Genomic DNA, 20,504 nt, shown 5'->3' with positions numbered 1-20,504 from the left:
ACTGTGTAGCAACAGCGTTGGGGTAATTTATAGATTTAGTGCAACACAATGAAAACTGGAGTGCTGTTTTTTTGCCACATTCCACAGTAACCCTACTGCTTTTAACAAATACACCTTTGACCCATTCCGTTGCACTGGCACTATTTTGTGCTTGAAACATGAGTTAGTGCATTATAAAAAAACTACTTGTCTTTAAGGTGGCTTTTTTATTCTCAGATACAGCCATTAACTCTTGATGAAAAACTCTTACCTGCAAAGATGTATTCCAAATGCTTAACTGAGTGACAGCACGGCATATGCACAGGGAACCCTGCCAGCACTAGCAGTGACATGGCACTGGCTTCACATGACTTGGCTGGGAGGGGACAGCCAGCTCAAGCTTGGAAACACCCCCGTCGCCTTTGCCTAAACCCTCATAAGTTTCCACAGCAGTAGTGAAAGGTGAGGCGTTGAACTCTGGGCTCTGAATAGACACAAAGGGCCTCTCCTCGACTCCCGTCAGCTGGAGGTGAGCAAAGAATGGGCAGCCAAAGTTCAGGGGTGTAGTAGCTTGAAAAGATGATAGAAACTTTGAGGAAATAATTGGAAGGCAATATCATGTGTCTGTTTAAAGTACGATTGTAAGCTTTTTTAGGAACTGTGGTTGCCTTCAGATCTGTGCAGTGCTTGGCACAGTAGGACATCCACCAAACACAACGTGGAGTCTTATATCTGTCCACATAGTGTGGCGGCTGATATGCAGCTTTTTGGGTGAGCAGGTAAGTTGTCCTTATGTTTTCCTTTCTACACTTTCTATACTTTTATACATAGTCGTAGCCTTTTTTCTCTCAGGCACAGTTGTTTTCCACTACCTATGCACTGTAGAAGTTGATTCCAGTGAAGTAGGGTCTGCAACGGAAGATTCAAGCAGGAGGTAAAAAGGAATACCGAGAAATCGCAGTGGGCAGCCTGTCCCTCCCAGCAGAGTACCCTGTTACTCAGCTGCACCTGCCGGCAGCAGGACTGTTTGGCTGGTGTCAGGAGAAGGATAGAGTACAACACAATGGTGGGTACAATACGAGGAGAAGGGAGCACTTGTGCAGCCTCAGCTTGGGACTGTCTGGGCAACAGAAGTGTAAGGGGACAGCAGAGATTAGACATAAATAATAATGGAAATGTTAAATGTAAAAAATATGCCAGTTCTTTCCTTTTCAGATTATGTTGAACATTTTAAAGTCTTAGACAAACCAGCTTTTTCTGATACCTGAAATAGAAAATTCAGTGAAAACAGATCTGTGATTTAATGAAGAGTTGTTGGACAAATGATGAAGTACATGGAGATAATAATTAAAAAAAAGTATTAGAATTCTTTCTTGACTAGAGTATGTTTCCTCTTTAACGTCAAGAGACTGATTGGAAAAACAATTACTTTTACTTTAGGGTTGAGAATTTGGTTTGGATCAGATTTTGTGTTAACTAATTTGAAATAACTGAAAGTGAACTTTTTTTTTTTTTCAAACAGCACCAGTTCTAGCTAATATTTGGAAATAGCTGCAGGCAGCTGAGATTTTCACTGGTTGATTCAGGGCTGTATAACCTGCCAACAGGAGATCAGTGCCAAGCAGTTGAATGGCTTTTTTGTTTGCCGAAATGGCCATGGTTACACAAATGCTTTTTTAATGTATTTGGTGTATTCTAAATCATAAGAGACATTATCCAACAAAAAAGAGTAGGTAATGAGATGTTGGGGAAAACCTAATCCATCAAAATGTAGCTTGTTTTAATGTAAATAATGTAAAATTTTATCCTGTAAATATGACTTAATAAAGGTAGTGTACTGAGATTTTGGGGAGAGGGAGGGTAAGCAGACATGGCAGTACAGTTTGAACTGGAAGTCATTGCCTAAGCAAGACTTCTATCATAATTTGATTATTTTAAAAGGAGAACTACTAGAAATGTTATTGTAACTCTTTCCTAAACTGACAGAATATGAGACTCAATCAAGTAATGGCTCTTTCTCCTAAAAACTCAAAGCAGAGTCATATTTACTACTGTGCTCCGCTCTCTAGCTCTTCGCATGCAAAGATTCAGGAGGGTTTGACTCAGCCTTTCAGCAAGCAGCTGAGATACCTCTTTTATGTCTGCCTCTCTAAGATCTAATGTTGTCTACTGCAAGGTCATCAGGGTAGAATAATCTCTTTAACCACAGAAGACTATGGCAAACACTATTTACTGTACTGTCCCAGCAGAATAATTTCATATTGCTGTTTTCAGCTCCGTACTGGGTGGTTGTAGAGAAGACAGGGAGGTGAACAGTAAAAGGGCAAGGGGTAGGAGTTATAACAAGGGAAATTCTGATTATGTGCTAGGGGGGGAAAGAAAATTACAGTGAAGGTAGTCAAATACTGGAACAGATTTCCAAGAGAAGCTGTGGCATCTCCCTCCATGCAGATACTCAAAACTCAATTGTTCAAGGCTCTGAAAAACCTGCTAAGAAAGCTGAAATGGAGCAAAGCCTCAAAAAGGAATGCTTTAGTCAAGCTTGACATATTTCAAGCACTACTAATGTTTTCTTGGAGACAGTGGGCGCACCTACACTGAGAGGCGCTGCGTGACAAGATGGGCATATAGTGCATGTTACGTAATAGAAAAGCATTGTGTGATCAGAAGGTCTTTTGGAAATGAAGATAAGATCAGTTTGTCCTGCAGTACGTTATTTACGCTGTTCTGTTCAGGCTAGCAGGTTATTTGTGATTGCTACTTACAGGTATTTTTCATCAGATATGTTAGAGTCCAACTATATTTTTTCAATAAGGTTGTGGCTGGCAAACTTGATATATCAGAGAAAAAAACCATACAGAAGATCTCATAGTCTGGCTCTAGTAGCTCACAAAGTCAAATAGCGAGGAGCTCTAGATCTGGGGAAAGGCGAGAAGTCCTAGGACACTGTGACTTCCTTAACACATTCTCATTTTAAGCAATAGCACCTTAGGGCACCTCTCACACTACTTTTTTTGGCCAAGGGGGACTAAGTTAACTTGTTTAAGGCTGCTACCGAAAGTTAGCATTTCCCATAGGAGCAGATACAATCCTAGTGTCAAAATAGAGTGTTGGGAGTTTGGGCTCTTGGTTTCAAGTTTCAAATCACTTTTTGCCTGATTATTTTTTTTGTCTTCTCGGAACCATTTAACATCAATTTCTTCCACTAAAGTATGTAGTCTGGTGGACTGGCCTTGTCCTTTTCTGTCCACAAGTAAGCAGGAACCCAAGCAGGAAGAATTTTTCTGTCTCATGCCCCTTGACCTGCATATAACATGTAACATAGAGCAACAGAGCTGGAAACATTCACAAATGAACAGAGTTGCATTTGTAAGAATGTACCCAGAAAGCCATCATTTCAAAGCTAAAGGATAACCTCCTGGCTAATACGGGGACTTCTTTTTGGCAGTGTATTCCTCCTTTCTGAAACGCTGCAAGAGGAGTACTCCCAAGAGGCTTGCTACTGTCATAAAGGTAATGGAATATCACCTTTCTAATGAATAATTTTCCAACTGTTTTTCTTTGTACCTTAGACAGGTGCCTTTCTACCTTCTTTGTGCTTTCCTTTGTTACCTTAGGTAACACAGTTTGCCTGTGCTTGAATATTCTTCTGAGTATGAAAAGCAAAATGGATTAGATTCTGCAATCCTCAGTAATCTGGCCTTCATGTAATTAGAATCTGTGTGTTTGTTCTTAAAGACCAGGTGAAACCAAGAAACCTTAAGAAATGCTTTATTAGCTTTTGCCAATTATAATTATTGTAAGAGTGCAGCGATACAAAACCAGCTACACAATAATGCCTAGGACAGCCACAGCATGTCATGAAATACAGAGATCTTTCTGTGGCTGTGGACAGCAGTGAAGCCCCAGCAGCTACTTAGACCTTGGGTTTGATTTTTTTTTTTTTTACCAAAACCGGCAACAAAGGGTCAAGCCAGAGCCAAATGCAGGGACATTTATTATGAGGTGGCCAACTGTCCATTTAGAACTTTAAACCCTCAAATTGCCCATAGCGGGACTTGAAGCAAAGATAATTTTCTCACTTACCATGTTCTTAACCTGTAACTTACAGTTCCTCTGCCACCTGAGCGAAGCCTGTGTGGGGCTCTCCAGTGTTAATTCTTTCTGGCACAAACTCACTTTGGCTGTTCTTTTTTTTCGTGTGTGTTACTCTTGCATCCCTGTTAGTCTGGGACAATACTAACTCATCAGGAAATAAGGGGATATTTCTTCTCAAGAGCTCAGCTTTGCTCCATGGCCAACATGACGGAGGGAGCAGGACAGGACAGAGCACAGAGTAAATATTTTACAGTTTTGCAACTGAATCGAAGTTGAGGGGATTTGCTGTTGTCAGCAGTGTATTCTTCCACTCTCCAGCCGTACAAGGTTCACTTACTTAGATCACCTCTTATTTCAGATGAAAAGAATCTCTGGATATTCCACCATGGCTGAGCAGCAGAAGCAGGTAAAGGCTCAAGGCCATCATTTAATGGAAGTGTTATGCAGGTGCTTTAGAAAGCTGGATGTGTTTAATCATCTTCTAAGAGAAGTGACAGACGCATGCACGCTCTGATCACTTTAGCACAACTAGGAGCTCATCTCATCACTACAGCAACATTTTCCCAGCATTTTTTCCCTTCCAGTGGACAGCAGCTACAGCACCAAGTGGTGAAGGGCCTGTTATCTTTGCTTGCGTGGCAAGAGACCACAACGCTCCCCTGTAACCAGAAGCTGTGCCACCTCACTGGGCCCAGTCCTCAGAGTAGTCCTGCTAAAAAGTATGTTTCCCATCTGATGTCCCCCAGTCTCCTTACCTTGCAGGCAGCAACTCTGTTCTGCACTTAAAGAACTTACAAGATCTTAAGCGATCCATGGATCAGAGTTTGGAAACTACTGTGCTGGGGCTGTGGGCATGAAGAGAAAGAGGGTGTTAGCACTTGGACTTGATGAACAAGATTTTTTTTTTCCTATGTAAACTTCTCTGCTTCTACAGCTCATGTAATGACACTGTGTGGGATTCATTCACGTAATCATTTCATCACATGCAATAAAAACACAGCCTCAAAACAAAACAGTTTCTAGCCAAAGGGCTTTTAAAATAGCTTAAGTTCTCAGCTTTAGCTGCTCTCTGTCCTGTCTCAAAGCAGGGCATACACAGTATCTGATGAATATTAGGAGTTAGTAGTTTTTTGAAAATCTTTGAGTTCTTCAGCTGTAAGATGCTGAAGAATCTGAAATACTATTTGGTCTAACTAAAAATTCTGATACTTGTAAGACATCAGAGTTTTTCTTTGCTGTGTTCTTTCTTCATCCCAGGAGAAACAAGGATTTATAGGATACGATTCTGTTAAAAAGCTCTAAGCTTTTTATAGCTTTTGTAACCTTTTCTCTAAATAATACGTAGATAGTGTTCCAGGGTCTAAAGATTAAGAAAGTCTTATCTCACATCAGCATACATGAGGCATAGCATGAATGCAATTGCAAGTATGAAACTGCTAAGAGAGCAAATCTCCAGCCTAGAATGCAGCACGCACTATCTGAGGCTGGAATAGCTGGCTTTTGCTAGCCCTGCGTTGGTAATTCAGTACACCCAGTGATAATGCTTGCAACTGATTGCATTGCTTCAAATATAAACCTATAGGGGTCACAAACATCAAGCTGTAGGGCAAAAGTCCTTTAAATTACTTCCTCGCCAGTTGCTAACTTGATTAGAAAAAGAGATGATAGAAGCCAATGGTTGTTTATTTTAACAAGGAAAGTTTCAGTGCTAATGAGCAAAGTTCTGTCCTGGGACAGATAAATATTGCTGACAAGTCCTGGGCGATGGTCAGCGTTCTGTAACTGTTACAGAATCTTAAAGAAGCTCTTGGCACTGAGAGCTGTGTACAGAGGATTCCTTTATATTGCATTACCCTAAACACACCTGCATTCAACATTTATTAGCGAGCTGTCTCTCTTGTTTGTCCTCTCTGACAAACAGGAGACAAACAGGACAGCAACTATGAATCATGCTATTTTTACTCCAGGCTGTGTGTGTGGCACAACAACACAGTTAAACAGGAAGGATGGAGTAATGAACAAGACACTAGCTGGTTATTATGCTATATTATTTTAGAATTGCATTGATTTTTTTTTTAAACATTTATCCTGCAGATGGATATAATGCCCTTCCCGAGGGACCTTCACAGGCTTCAGCGGAAGGCCAGTGCAAACCACATGAAGTTCAACGAGGCCAAGTGCAAGGTCCAGCATGTGAGTCAGGGCAATCCCAAGCACAAATACAGGCTGGGTGGAGAATGGATTGAGAGCAGCCCTGAGGAAAAGGACTTGGGGGTGATGGTTGACGAGAAGCTCAACATGAGCCAGCAATGCACGGTTGCAGCCCAGAAGGCCAACCATATCCTGGGCTGCATCAAAAGAAGCGTAGCCAACAGGTCAAGGGAGGTGATTCTGCCCCTCTGCTCCGCTCTCATGAGATCCCACCTGCAGTGCTGCGTCCAGCTCTGGGGCCCCCAACATAAGAAGGACATGGAGCTGTTGGAGCGAGTCCAGAGGAGGCCACGAAGATGCTCAGAGGGCTGGAGCACCTCTCCTATGAAGACAGGCTGAGAGAGTTGGGGCTGTTCCGCCTGGAGAAGAGAAGGCTCCAGGGAGAACTTATAGCAGCCTTCTAGTACCTGAAGGGGCTACAGGAAAGCAGGAGAGGGACTTTTTACAAGGGCATGGAGTGATAGGATGAGGGGGAACGGTTTTAAACTGAAAAGAGGGGAGATTTAGATTAGATATTGGTAAGAAATTCTTTGCTCTGAGGGTGGTGAGACACTGGCCCAGGTTGCCCAGAGAAGCTGTGGCTGCCCCCTCCCTGGCAGCGTTCAAGGCCAGGTTGGATGGGGCTTGGAGCAACCTGGTCTAGTGGAAGGCGTCCCTGCCCGTGGCAGGGGGGCTGGAACTAGATGATCTTTAAGGTCCCTTCCAACCCAAACCATTCTATGATTCTGTGATTCATATTCACCCAAGAAAACTCAAACTAAGATTGCTGAACTCCAGAACCAATTCCAACTTGGGCTACTCTAAAAGACAGATAGTTAATTATACATTTGTCATGTATTTGCTAAACACTTGTTTTTGAATATTTAAATGCTTAAATATATTGCATACTGCTTTTTGAATATACTTATTCCTGGAATCAAAAGGTCTCACTGGTAATTTTCTGACTCTCTTGCAGTTGCTTTGCATAGTTAAAATCCTTACAATGATGAAAGAGTGAGGCTAACATCACAGCTGCCCTTATGCTGTACACAGGAATATTTCTTCAGTAGATAACATTTCTGTGACTGAGAGCAGGGATTTAGAGAAGTTTATACTTTTGAGAAGCTGAGTATGTTAGCTCCTTGTTAATGTGCAGTTGTTCTATACAGATGGCATGTGGTACCTACTAGAGAAGTTGTACTCTCAGTACCAGAGCTGAGTTGTACCTGTGATGGCCTAAAAGCACAGCAAAGCGAGTTATGCAAGGAGAGGTAATATCCCGTATAAACCTCTGTGGTACTAGGGGCAAAAAAGACAAGTGTCTGGGCACGTGAGCCTGACTTCAGAATCGGTCTTCAAAGCAAAGAGGAAACTTGAGAGGAGTGGTTCTGGATTCACTGGAGCTGTTAATCAGATCATCTGAGCACAACAGTTCTTGACTCCGGGGGGAAAACATACCGTATACTGGGAGGGAGAAAATATTGAGGGAGGGAGGTGTTGAGATGGAGCACCATTCCTTACCCTTTGGTTATTCCAGAGAAATTCCGTGTCAGTGACACGTAAGCACGGCAGATGGATGTGTGTATCCTCCCGCCCTCAATTACACACAATAGCCCATAACAGCTTTGTTACTATGTTCTTTATAGAGTTTGTGAAACAAACCAGGCCATCGTAGGACTGCCTTGACCTCCTGCATTTCAAATACAAAAAATGCTAGCGTAGGATGCAGCAGCATGTGCTTACTCTTGTTGCTTGCTCACAGGAGGAGAAGCTCTGGGATGCCATCAGGATCACTGCCCGTGTCCTTGGTACAGGCCTGCTCGTATTCACTGCCTTAGTGAACTTAGTTTCTCGGTAAGATTGTTCAGACAAAGGGTCTTGAGGAGAAACTTTTCTGTGGAGAGGGGGAAAAAGTGGATGACGAAAAGGTGGGTGACCAAGAACACTTATTCCCACAGGTACGTGCAGAATATCTGGGACACCTCAGGCCATTTCTGGCAAACAACGTGGCTCAAGTTCTACGACCTGTTTGAGGGAAAGGAGTGGACAATCTTCCTCTTTGGTGAGTTACTCTGGTTGACAACCCTCTGCTGTAAGAGGAACTATCCATGTATCACATCTAAAAGGGGGACACGTGGACATGCCTTCCCAAACTCACTAATCCTCCCACTGAAAAAGCACATGTGGGCTTCAAAGCCAGCCACAGCTGATGGAGTGCAACTGTGCTGCCTTCGGACCAGTTCACCGTTAGACCCCCTATACAGATTAAAAATTTGATCTTTTTGCTGCTGCTGAAATGGCTTCCCCATGAAGACACTTTGCTCCTGTGAGAACTGAATGACTCAGTAGAACTAATTACTGAAAATTAAAGTTAAATTAGTGGATTTTACTTTTGCTGTAGCACCTATAAAACTTTCCTCTGTCTGTGATTACAGCTGTGAACAGGCCTGGTAGGAACCTTGCAAGGTCCCAGGGATCAACTCAACCTTATCCTACTTGTATTTAAAAACCACCCATGAGAGAGATCCCCCAGTCTCCCAGAAAAGCCCCTTCTTAGCCTCTGTTGTGGCAAGTTTTAACCTATCAGACACTTGTCTTCTCTGACCTCCTTCCCATTCCCTGCATGTCTTACCTACATGTCAGAACCTACCCATAGTCCATTTTAAAGCATCTCAGGGCAGGGGAAGTGCACCTGGCACATCTGGGTCCCAGCAAGGTCCTCTGGATACTATGCCACTGTATTTTGTTTCCGATTTAAGCCATAGCTCTCAATGTATTCACACATCTCTGCCCTTTCCTTATGCCACAGGGGCTGCATTAGTACCTGCCCTTGCTTTCTGGTCCTTCAATGGAATCCTTATGGTGGCTGATGTAACAGGAAAGCCAACTTTCATTACTCGCTATCGCATTCAGCTGGGCAAGAACAATCCTGTAAGTATTTCTCACTCTGCCTCTTCTGCCAGCTAAACACTTCCTGCAGTCTCTTAAGCTAGGAGCAGGGAGAAGAACCTGTTATGCTTTTCTTTTGTAACCAGATAGGATTCAAGGACAATCAAGCTGAGTCTTGTATATACACTGCAGAGAGGAAGGCAGTTCTTGTAATTAGGCAACTGATCAGATCTGGATTGACTGCTTGTTAAAAAGTTGATCCCAAAACTAACACAGGAGCAGCCTACATATCTTAAAGCTCTTTATCCTCCCAACTCAAAGCCACATTGCTTCTTATTTGACTTCAAGTCCTGACTTCTCTTTTGCAGGTGGACACAAAGAAATTGCGCCAAGCCATCTACACAGCGCTGTGTAATCAGTTCTGTGTCTCTTTGCCCATGCTCGTGCCCATGTTCTATGTCATGAAATGGTGGGGCAACACCTTCAGCAAGGAATTACCCACCTTCCAGTGGTTTCTTGTGGAGCTAAGCGTCTTCACCGTAATAGAGGAAATTCTTTTCTATTATACACACAGGTGAGCTGAGCATAGGAACAGGACTCGGTGGTTTTTCCCCATGCCTTTAAGGTTATACCCATCTCTTGCAACAGCAATAGTCCTAGTCCCCCCTCCTCCACCAATCTGGTATTTATATGGGAAGACTTACAGGTCCTGGAATCCACCCTTACAACGTGAGGCTTTGGTGCTGCAATGCTGCTGGTAACTACAGTAAGCAAAGACAGATAATATTACAAAGGTGGAGCAGCTTAGAGGCTAAGAAAGAAACAAACCAGCCAGCTTCACACAAAAGCTGTAACCCAACTTTCTTCAAAAAGAGGAGAACAAGACTGACTGTCCTGAAAGAAAAAAGCCCAAGAGGTCAGTGACTGATCTCCCGTTCACTTGTACGGCACCTATGAAACAGAGCCTGGCTCCTGACACTGCAGGCTTTCTAAGCACTGACACCAACATTAAAGGAAAAATTTAAAGCAAGGAAGGAAAAAGCCTGCAAGGCTGTGCAGGAACAGGCCAGGCATTCTCAGAAATATGTAGGCTTCTCTTTTGGACAAATGCACACAAAAAAAAAACAACATAAAAAACAATTCCTTAAGGGCCCACAGGACCTAAAATTCTGCCTCTAATAGTTGCCAGTAGTAAAGTCAAAACAGTGAAAATATAAAATGAGTCTTCCCCTCAGAACTACTCCCAGGTTTGAGCAAATCAGTCATTCAGGGACTTGGATTTATGGGATTTATCTGGACTTAAGTTTAACATCAGCCAGTGGACACATCCATTGAGCGAGGGCTCAATGCTAAAGAAAAAGAGCGAGAGGGAAGGCAGGAGCCCGACACCTTTATTCCCAGCTGCTCTAAGACCTTTGTTTTAAAGAACAGGCATGAGCAAGTCCCCAGCAGAAATCCTGTGTTACATTACTCTAGGTTCCTTTCTTACTAAGCTGAAAGCCTACATTTCTCTGTTTTCTCTACTTAGGCTTGTTCACCTCCCACTCCTGTATAAGCACATTCACAAGAAGCACCACGAGTGGACAGCCCCCATTGGCGTGGTCTCCCTTTACGCTCACCCTGTAGAACACATAGTAAGTGGATTCTCCCATGGTCACACTCCAGTTCCTGCACAGAGTGTGATTTCCACGGGATGAGGAGCAGTGATAAGAGAAGAAAAGCAAATGCACCCTTAGACTCTCCTTTTTTAGGAAGAGGAAGCTAAGCTGCGCTGCCAAGAAGCCTGGTTGTAGGACTGCAGCACCTGTTTATACTGCACTAGTTTAAGAGCACAAATCCAAGGGACTCCAACAGATAAGGAACTGACTGAACGGTGCTTCCTTGAGCACGGAGAAGGCTGGGAGCACAGACGGTGCTTTCAGCAGGAGGTGTCACACTTACACAGTCTGGGTCACTGCATGGACTCAGAATTCTGTTGTGATTTTCATGCCAGTGGCTGGGATCAGTGTTTGCGGGAGCGTCTCGAGCGCTGCTCCAGCCGAGACTTCTCATGAAAACACATCCCACCTTCAGAAGATTCCACTTACAAGTACTATCTCCTGTTAACAATAGCCCTGGGCTGCAGCACCAGCTCTGTGAGTCTCCCAAACTGACAGTCTTCGGGCAGCAGAATGACTTTTTACATTCCAGAGGCCAGCTGAGCCTAGCTGGTGCGGTAAGCTTGGTCTGGGCAGCGACGGCCGTTTGTGCCACTGGTAGGACACAGTGAAGTGATGCAGCCGGGATCATCCCGTCGCTGCCTCTGACTGCACGTGCCCACAGGCCATGCCTTTCGACAGCCAAGCTTCCCGAGAGCAGCTTCCGTGTTGTTCAGAGTTGAAGCTGAAATTCAAACCTCTGGCTCCAGGGTGATTTACTGGAATCACGCTGCCCTCACACCCCTGGTTTGATCTCACGTCTAACTACAGGCTTAGGGAGCTTGGGCTGTGACTATGCTTTGCAGCACGTAAAACTCAGTTAGCTCAGAGTAAATTATTTCTTTGATGATTATGTAATTTTGGTAAGGTGTTTGCAGAGGGATCTTCCCTTTATGCTGTTTGCACAAAACTAATGCGATGTATCACCCAGGTGAAACAATTCAGCTCCTAGAGGAGAGTCTGCGTGTTGTGGACCCATTAATGAGGTAGAATTTGCTTCTCATTTCTAGCTCTCCAACACACTGCCTGTCATGGCTGGCCCGATGATCATGGGGTCTCACATTGTTTCAATCGCAGCATGGTTCTCCATTGCTCTCATAATAACAAGCATCTCGCACTGTGGCTACCACCTGCCCTTCCTACCGTCACCGGAGTTCCACGATTTCCACCACTTCAAGTACGTCTGGGCACTGCTCACCTTCCCCTTCCCCTCCTGCCTGCGCCCCGGCACCGCTGACGGGCAAAGCTCCTTTCGGAGGGTCAAACTGGTTTGCATAACTCACGTTGAAGCAGAGGAGCCTATCCAGGTCACCCGACAGCAGGCTGAATGCTGTCAGTTCTTAAAGCAGTTAAATGGAGATCGGGCTTTCAGAGGACTCCAGCCCACTGCCCACACAACTGCCAGCCACCTCACTGACATCTGCCCTCCTCCACCAGCTGACTTGGAAACTTTCTCCAAAGCCCAAACACTGCAGCTGAGGTTGGGCCTTTCAAGTTTCCTAAGGTTACATGGGAGGAAAGCACACAGTGTCTGCAGTAGCAGGTATCACCTGGACTTTCCCCAGCACAAGCACAGGGTCAGAGGCAGTTCTCTGCAAGGCTCTTCCTAGAAGTTTAGCAGGCACTGCATGTGATCTAGAATAAAGACAGAGCAAGGGCAAATCACACATCTGAAATAAATTCACAGGGAGCCTCTCTCTCTGTCCCTCTCCCATACACTGGGATTAGTAACTGATCAGATAACACCTTGCCCAAACAATCACAATTCATGGGAGAGATTCCCAGCCTCCTCCTACACTGGAGAGAGCAGAGTTTCAGCAGGTTGTTCAGGGATACATACCATAGCTGTGGAAGAGTTGTTCCCATCTCCCAGATGTGCATTAAATTCATAGACCTCCTCCCTCGAACAGGTTGTCCCTCCTGCAGAAACAGCCAACGTGGCAGTCGTGTCACCACCCAAACACTGGGCAACACCCAAACCATGGTGCCAGTTCTCCTTATCAGTCATTTCCTCCAAAGCTCGGCTCATGTCAGGACACGGATCACTGCAGAGCTGAGACGCTCGCTGGGCAGCGTCCCAGGGCTGGAGGCATGGCAGCTCCGCGTCCCGGGAGCACACAGACATGGCAAGGTGGCTGTCCGGCTGCTCCCACAGCTCTGAGCTGCCCAGGAGAGAGGGGCGGCTGTTCAGTGCCACCATTTCTGGGTAACAACGGCACCGGAGAGGGAAGTTGCAGGAGAAGTTTCCCCCAGGCTTCGTTAGGGCTGTGAGGGAGACTGGTGCAGTGGCAGAGATCCCACGGACAGCTTATCAGGGCTCTGAAGGGAGATGGGAACAGGAAGGGCGAGGCAACTTCTGTAACTTCCAGTGATGTTTAATCTCCATTTGTTTTCCAGGTTCAACCAGTGCTACGGAGTCCTGGGAGTGCTGGATTATCTGCATGGAACGGATAAAGTGTTCAGACAAACCAAAGCCTACGAGAGACACAGGGTCCTCCTCAGCTTCACACCGCTCTCGGAAAGCATCCCCGAGGCCCCCAGGAGAGCAGAGTGAACCCAGCAGCCCGCAGTTCCTGCAGAGTGAGACAATGATATATGCCAAATAGTATTTTAATTGGGAAACAAGTTATTGTTCATATGTAACAAAACCCGAAGCTGAACTTAAACACGCTACTTGACTGCACCTTTGCTGCCTCCTAAAGCATGAAAAAACTGCTCTATAAAGCTATTTTTAAACAAAGGTTAGAGGGGTTTTTTTCTTCATTACTCGCACCGTTCCTTGGTTCTAGCTGCTTGCGCGTAAGCCAGCTGTGTCCTGTGCTGCCTGGCTGCGGGATGCTCCTGGGCAGTTCTCATCATTGAGGTTTTAACACTTCAGTTCTCAGTCCATGCTTTGGCCTCTTTCAGCAGCCTTCTATGGAAATCCCAGCAAGATCACTATAACTACACGTGATACAATTAAAAACATTTTTTTTTCTGAGGCTCAGAACACCTGGGATATGGGATGCAACGCCATGGCAAGTCAGCGGGACCACAGCTTTAGAAACCCTCTCCCTGCACATGTAACAGAGGCCCGACTGGCCCTGAGCAGTTTTCCTTCCTCCGAGGGGTCGGTACAGATCTGATTTAAGGGCTGTCACATCCTCATCTCCGCTCCACAAAATAACATCTGCAAACATAAAGCAAGTTTCCCCCACGCAGGCCAGGGAAGCAGAGCTGGGAGCTGATGTGCTACACGGCAGAAGCCCTGGTACATCACCTCCTCCTGCTGAGCATCACCTCACTCCCCTCACCCCAAAAGGAGGCACCAACCAAACCAAGCAGCTCTGTAGAATCATAAACTATAGAAAGAGACTTTCCAGGGCAAGAAGAGTCGCCACTGTCCTGAACTAGGGGGAGATCAGGGAAACCCTCTAAGGACGGCCCCAACCAAAAGCACCTGTACCTTTATGCACATCCCTAAATACCTACACAACCGATCGAGACACGCTGCAAACTTTCTCCAGCATCTTTAAGTCTCAATCCTGTCTGGGGGCCTGGGACAAAAACGACACCCGCCTCTCACCATTGCTAGACCCACGTCCTCAGCAAGCCCTCCGAGAGGACACCCAGGGCTGACCCATGCGGCACTTACCCGCTGCCAGCCCAGCTCTACCCACAGCAGCCAACTCTCTTCCCCCCTCTCCTCCAGCCCCCACAACCACAGTGGGATAAAGCCAGCCCGTTCATCCCCCACAGCCTCCCGAGGAGGGCCAGGCAGCGGAACAGAAAACCCAGGCTGCATTGTCTTTTGAAGTTTTTATTTTTATACATTTTTTTTGTATTAAAAAGGAAAAAGCATAATTACCACAAATTACAAAGGACTAAAGCATTACTAGAATAATGAATCACATCAGCCTAGAAAGCAGATACTCTGAATAATATTAATGTTATAATACAAGCTCTCATTCAAGTATTTTACATTTTCTTTTTTCCTTTTATATGTGATGATGATCCTAGCACACGGGTCAAAGATTATGTCCTATCGACAGAAGATGGATCATGTACAGCGGGCCATATTAACAAGATTTTCCTCCCAAGTGATACATGGTCTGTGATGAGTCATTTTAAGTTTGTCTCTACGATAAAACGCAGCTGAAGAAGGTTGCACACACTTTCTAGTTTTGGGAAACAAAGGCTGAGGTTGGGACACGCAGGGTTTGAGAAGGGCCAGCACATCGAACCATCGCCCCAGAGCCAAAGGCTTCCAACCCCAACGGGACCGGGACAGGCTGGGAGAGGAGGAGGGGGAGCGGGGCTGCACCAGGGAGGCCCAAGGGACGAAAGTGGTGCCAAGCACCCCCTCCCGCGAGGGCCACCCCCAGCAAGAGCCACCCCTCGTGCAGGGCTGACACCTGGAAAGTGGGGACCCCGGGTCTGGCCGGGGCACCGGGTGCTCCCCGCTCCTCCGGAGCTGCCCACTGAGGGGATGTGCTTGTCACAGATACATCGGTCCTATGTTCAAGTGTCTGCAGAAAGTGAAACTGTAAACTGCTCATTGAAACGCTGCCCTCCAGCCACCCACTCCATGCCACCGAGATGAACATTGTCTTTAAAAAATAAAAAAAAAAGAAGTCAATCATCTATTACCTGTATTGGAAAATTTAAAAAAAAAAAAAGGGGGGAAAACAAAAAAAGAGAGTCAGTGAGGCATTTAACATTGAGTGTAGCAACCCTCTCAAAAGAGCCTAGCATCCATTTCAAAACAGTGACAAAGTGACATAACCAGCCTCAGAGGAGACAGGAGAAGATAAGCATTGCAAACACGGCTTGCTACATTTACAGGTTTCCTTTTTTTTTTTTCTTTTTCTTTTTTTTCCTTTTGAGAAAAGAACTGGAAAGGCATCACCAGCTAGAAGGCCCCCTCTGCGCTGCCGTGCGGATCGTGTACAGCCACGTGGCAGGACACCGAGGTTAACACATCGCTTTGTTACAGTACGGCCGACCAGCCCCGAGCCAGACGAGCAGTTGCTGAAACTCAAGGGACACCAAGGGCCACAGTGCCGAGCTGCTGTGGGGGTGCAGGGAGGCAGCAGGAAGAGGGACTGACAGGCGAATGGAGCAGCAGGATTATTACTTTTTTTTTTTAATTATTTTTTTTCTCCCCCCAAATGAGCACGGCAAAGCAACAAAGCCTCCTCCAAAACACACCTTCCGCCTCCGCTCCTGACCCCACGCCAGAGCTCTGCACTCATCGCAGGCACCTGCACCCCGAAGACGGGCTGACCTCGGCCAGGAGCCGCGGGCTGCAGCGGCCGGGGAGCTCCCGAGGAGAGGGGCGAGATGGGGAGCGCTCCCCCCCGCTCGGCCTCCGCCAGCCCTCCCGAACACAGCTGGGGCTCCCCCAGGACAGGCCGGTGCTGGGAACCAGCACTGCGCAGCCCTCGCGAGCTGCGGGAGGGAGCACGCCTGTCTGACCTCTCAGACCACTAATATTAAAAAAAAAAAAAGCACAAAACATGATCGTGGTGAAGCATCCAAGCTAAAAGCAAGGCCGAACTCCCTCCTCAGCAGGAGGGGAAGAGCTTCCTCAAAAGCAAACCCCCTCCCAGGACAGCTGTCCCTCTGTCTGGCAGCGGAGCAAGCAGTGTGCGATGCCTTCGGTGTGCAGCTACGGAGCAAGAGGGAAGCCCCTCTGCGGGCCCGTCCCCCACGTGAGCTGTAAGAGGGGAAAGCCTTGCTGCGGGCAGCCCTTCAGCACAGGGGTGCAGGAGGCTACCCCGTAAGCAAAGCACCGTGGAGCTCCCTGCCCTGTGCCACCACCCACCCCGAAGAGCAGAAGTCCCCCAGGCCAGGGGAACACAGGCTGTCACGGATCCCCTTCACGCCCCGGCTACGCTGCCGTCCCCCACAGACAGCACAACCGGGCACACCGGCCCAGGCCTGGAGGGTGGCGGGACCATGGGATCGCTCTGCTGACCCCCCCCCTTCCCCGGGAACCGGGGGGGTTTCACGCCGGGCCCTCAGCCACACTGATGTGACAAACCAGACTCAGCAGACAAGCGGGGAAAACTCCTCTGTGCCAAGACTAGAGCCTCAGTCTTAGAAATTAAAAAATAATTTAAAATCAGCTCAGATTTTGGGAAATTTTCCAGGAAATTTCTTACCTCTTCTACCACCCAAGCAATTCTACGGCCTGCTCCACAAGCAGTAACCCCACAGCAAGAGTTGTTCCACAGAGGCCGTTCCTCCTCGCTTCCTATTTCATTTGTTGCTAAAATGCAGACAATTGGCTTCAAACGAGAACACGCACCGACGAGAGGAGCATGGGGACACAGCAGCAAGGACCACCCGCGGCACGTCCAGGCCCGCTTCCACTTGCTAACAACCAGCAACGCATCTCCACTGTCCTCGATCAACCCCATCTCCAGGCTCCTCCTTCCCAAATGAGGGGCAAACCCAACCGCACCGGTAACCTCAGAGACTGACTCCAGCTCACGAGAGAGGGGAAATCCAGAGATAACAGTCACGGCCACAGCACTGTACGAGCGTTACTTGCCCATCTTGCCCAGTTCCCACCCCCAACCCCAGTAACGGAGCAAGCCACGGGCTGAGCCAGGCTGATGTGCTGAAACGGGGCCTGCGAGCAGTACCAAGCCGCAGGGTGATGTGGCAGGGGCCGACAGACCAGGGCAGGATCACACCCCCAGGGAAGGGCAAAGGAGCAGCTACCCAGCCTCACTCAAACCCCGCTGTACTTTCAATTCTAGCAGCAGTTCACGAAGCTGCTCCATGCAGACCAGCCCACCTCCCCCCCCACCCCAGCCCCATCTCCTAAAGCAGCATCTTTGATGCAGGTCAGTTCAGAAAGGCGATAACTTCAGCCAGGGCCCCGCGAGCACCCACAGCCACTGCTGATCGACAGCCCACCCCAGCTTGCAGCTGCTCTCATCCACCAGCCCCGCAGGCATACGGTGACAGCCCTGGAGAGACGACTCCTCCTTCCCAGCTATAAGACAGAGCACTGGATCAACTGGATACTTTGGGAAACCGCTGTTCGTTACCAGCTTGTGATGTTGCAGAGAGGGTAACGCCATTAGCTACACCTTTAAGCAGCCCCCTGCGGTGCCCGCTCCGCGCTGCGCACAGGAGCACCCTTCACAGCTCACGAGGACGCGGTGCCGGAGGCACAACCAAGCCAGCTGCAAAGCAGGTTATCCCAGCCCAGGAGATGGAGCAGAGCGGCAGCAAGGCAAGCGGCTCTGGCTGAAAAGGAGCCTCTACCCTTACGGTGCGAGCACGACTTCCCAGTGCTACTTCTGGGCCCCAGAGCAGATCTCACCCCTCCGACACGTGTCCACCGCAAGGGAAGGCAGCTCACAAGCCTGGGGAGGGTTTGCCTGCTGAAGCCCACTGGGTGCTGGGCAGAGGAGCCAAGCCAATGTCACAGCAGCTCTGCAGCCATATCCTTGCCTCAGCTGAGCAAGGAGCAGCATGGTGTTATCTTAGCCTCTGGAGATGCACAGGGATGCTGCCCTGAGCAGGAGACTCCACACAGCTGCCCACCAAGACAGAAGACCCAGGCAAGAGCCCTCCTTTCTGGGCACGTCTCCTGCTCACACCCAGCACAAGTCCCACCAGCAGCCCCAGGCCAGTGATGGCTGGGGGAGGCAGAGTTCCCTGAGGCTGCATCACTTCCTTGTCAGGCTACAGCATTAAATGGCACCAGGGACATGTCAGCCCTCCCCCTTGCTCACAGCAAGGGCCAGTCCCTCCAGCTGCTGTGACAGATCTCCCCGCTCACCTCCTGACCATGCTGAAGGTGCAGAGCAGAGCAACCTCCCACCCCAGCTGCCTGGAGAGGGCACGGGGGTCCGAGCGAGGCCATAAGCATGTACAGTCGCTGTCACAGGGAGGATGCTACAATGGTATATACAGAACACGGCAGCTTCAGCTACTTTGTGAGCACAAGTTTTGGGTTTGACCGCCCTTGGCACCTTCCCCCACGAGAATCAGGGCTGGCAGGGTGTCTCTGTGCTGGGGGGAGGCATCTGAGCGAGCTGCGGGGTCCGAGGAAAGGCCACGGGGAAGATCAGCTCGGCAGCAATGCGGTCAGGAGTCTCTGGGCTCGGGGGCTGAGAGCCCAGCGCGCCCCAGGGTGCAGGAAGCCAGCGAGCCTCCCCAGTCCAGCTCCACCATAAGGCAACTTTTTTTTGTTTGTTTTTTTTTTTTCTTCAATAATATTTCCAAGGAAGAAAGCAAAGGGAGATGTGTCTTTTTAAAGAGGGATTGTTTTAGATGAGTTTGTTGTTTTTCTTGTTGTTTCATTTTTCCAAGAGAAAAGGAAGAGAAAACCTCCTTCAGCAAAGTCCTGTCTTTGCATGCGATGGGCGTTCCTGGGGCAGCAGATGAACCATGCAGGCTCAAGTCCAGGTGCCTGCTGGCTTCCCACCAGCTGTCCTTGCAGGAAGGAGTCAGAACAAGCCTATCCTTGGCAAAGGTCCTTTGGTTGACTTCCAAATTGTCCAAGATGGAAGAGAGAGGTGGGTGGAGGGAGAGCCAGACCCTCGGGAAGGTTGAAGACGCTGGGGAGAAGGGACCAGGAGGACAAACAGGGTGATGCTCCTGTCGTGGCGGTCGGTGTCGGAGAGGCACCGCCGTACGTGGAATGGGAGACGTCAGCCAGGCCGTGGAGATCAGAGGCTCTGCAGCATCGCGACACGCTGCAGCTTCGGTCCCCCATCGGGGAACCTCGCTCCTCCGAGCTTCCTAAGCAGGCTGCCCTGCGATCCGAGGGGGGACACAGAGGGGAGGTGTTGGGGCCGCACAGAGCGGACTTGATTTGGTAAATCCAGACAAACTTCTAGCAATAATTTAAAACTTGATATATATATATAACAATAAAAAAATCTCCCCTTTCCAACCCAGCCAGAACATTTTTTTTTTGAAGAGACACTAAGACATGAGTGTGCACAGGAGGGGAGGGATGGGAAAGCAAAGAGTGGGTCTGCTGGGAGCGGGTCTGGCTCTGGTCAGGGTTGTAATAGCAAAATGGTGTTTTATAGATGCAGATCATCTTTGCTTTCCAGCCAGAAGAAAAAAAAATCGTGTGCGTTGAAATTTCTCCCGAGCAGCCTATTCCTGGGCACCCACCTTCCAGCTCCCCTCCTGTCCCACCCCCTCACGTCTCCCCTTCTCCGAGCCAGTCCCCCACCAACCCACCCCATCCCTCGTCGGGAAGCAGACGCTGCAGCCTCTCTACTTCCCCACTGTCTGCGATTCTGCAGCTGTCGGGGCAGGGGATTGCTGGCTCAGGTTTTTGGCATCCTCTTGTGCAGGCTGGCTGGGTGAGGCGTGGGCTTGGCTGGGCGGGCACTGGCTGACCGTTTTTGCTGAAGACTGGGATGGGTAGCGCTTCCTGCCATCTCCCCCTGACGTCGTAGGGTATCTCTTGTGTCCACCTTCCTCCCCCATGGGTGGCTGGAAAAGAAGCACCCCAGTATCAGCACAGCCTCCTCCCAATGCAGATGCCCTCCCCCTGGATCAGAGAACAGCCTTCCTGCAGACCTCCAGCTGCAACTTCTCTCCCTGACCCACAAGGAACACACATACTCACCCCAAGCACACCGCTGCCCTCCTCTCCAAATCCGCTGCTGCCAGATTTGCTGACAG

At 48.3% G+C, this 20,504-nt stretch overlaps 2 protein-coding genes across 2 annotated transcripts in view; one reads left to right on the top strand and one right to left on the bottom strand.

The window, feature by feature from the left end:
- The first annotated feature begins 679 nt into the window (after window positions 1-679).
- Window positions 680-13,554, top strand: FAXDC2 (fatty acid hydroxylase domain containing 2). The gene is made up of 11 exons (XM_068409375.1): window positions 680-758; window positions 3,428-3,492; window positions 4,436-4,483; window positions 6,172-6,270; window positions 8,030-8,121; window positions 8,226-8,329; window positions 9,077-9,198; window positions 9,525-9,730; window positions 10,685-10,790; window positions 11,864-12,030; window positions 13,251-13,554. Exons 3-11 carry the CDS (start codon window positions 4,436-4,438, stop codon window positions 13,405-13,407), a joined length of 1,101 nt encoding a protein of 366 aa, XP_068265476.1. The 5' UTR covers window positions 680-758; window positions 3,428-3,492; the 3' UTR covers window positions 13,408-13,554.
- A 1,082-nt stretch (window positions 13,555-14,636) lies between these two features.
- LARP1 (La ribonucleoprotein 1, translational regulator) overlaps window positions 14,637-20,504 on the bottom strand; it is a 46,731-nt gene continuing 40,863 nt past the window's right edge. The window contains 1 exon segment of the mRNA XM_068408515.1: window positions 14,637-20,312. Coding sequence (XP_068264616.1) covers window positions 20,091-20,312 — 222 coding nt within the window. The 3' untranslated portion in view covers window positions 14,637-20,090.

The sequence above is a fragment of the Nyctibius grandis genome, chromosome 10, assembly GCF_013368605.1.
Source record: "Nyctibius grandis isolate bNycGra1 chromosome 10, bNycGra1.pri, whole genome shotgun sequence".
Taxonomy (NCBI): domain Eukaryota; kingdom Metazoa; phylum Chordata; class Aves; order Nyctibiiformes; family Nyctibiidae; genus Nyctibius; species Nyctibius grandis.
Note: the sequence above shows the minus strand (reverse complement) of the source record. Positions and strands in the feature narration are given on the sequence as shown.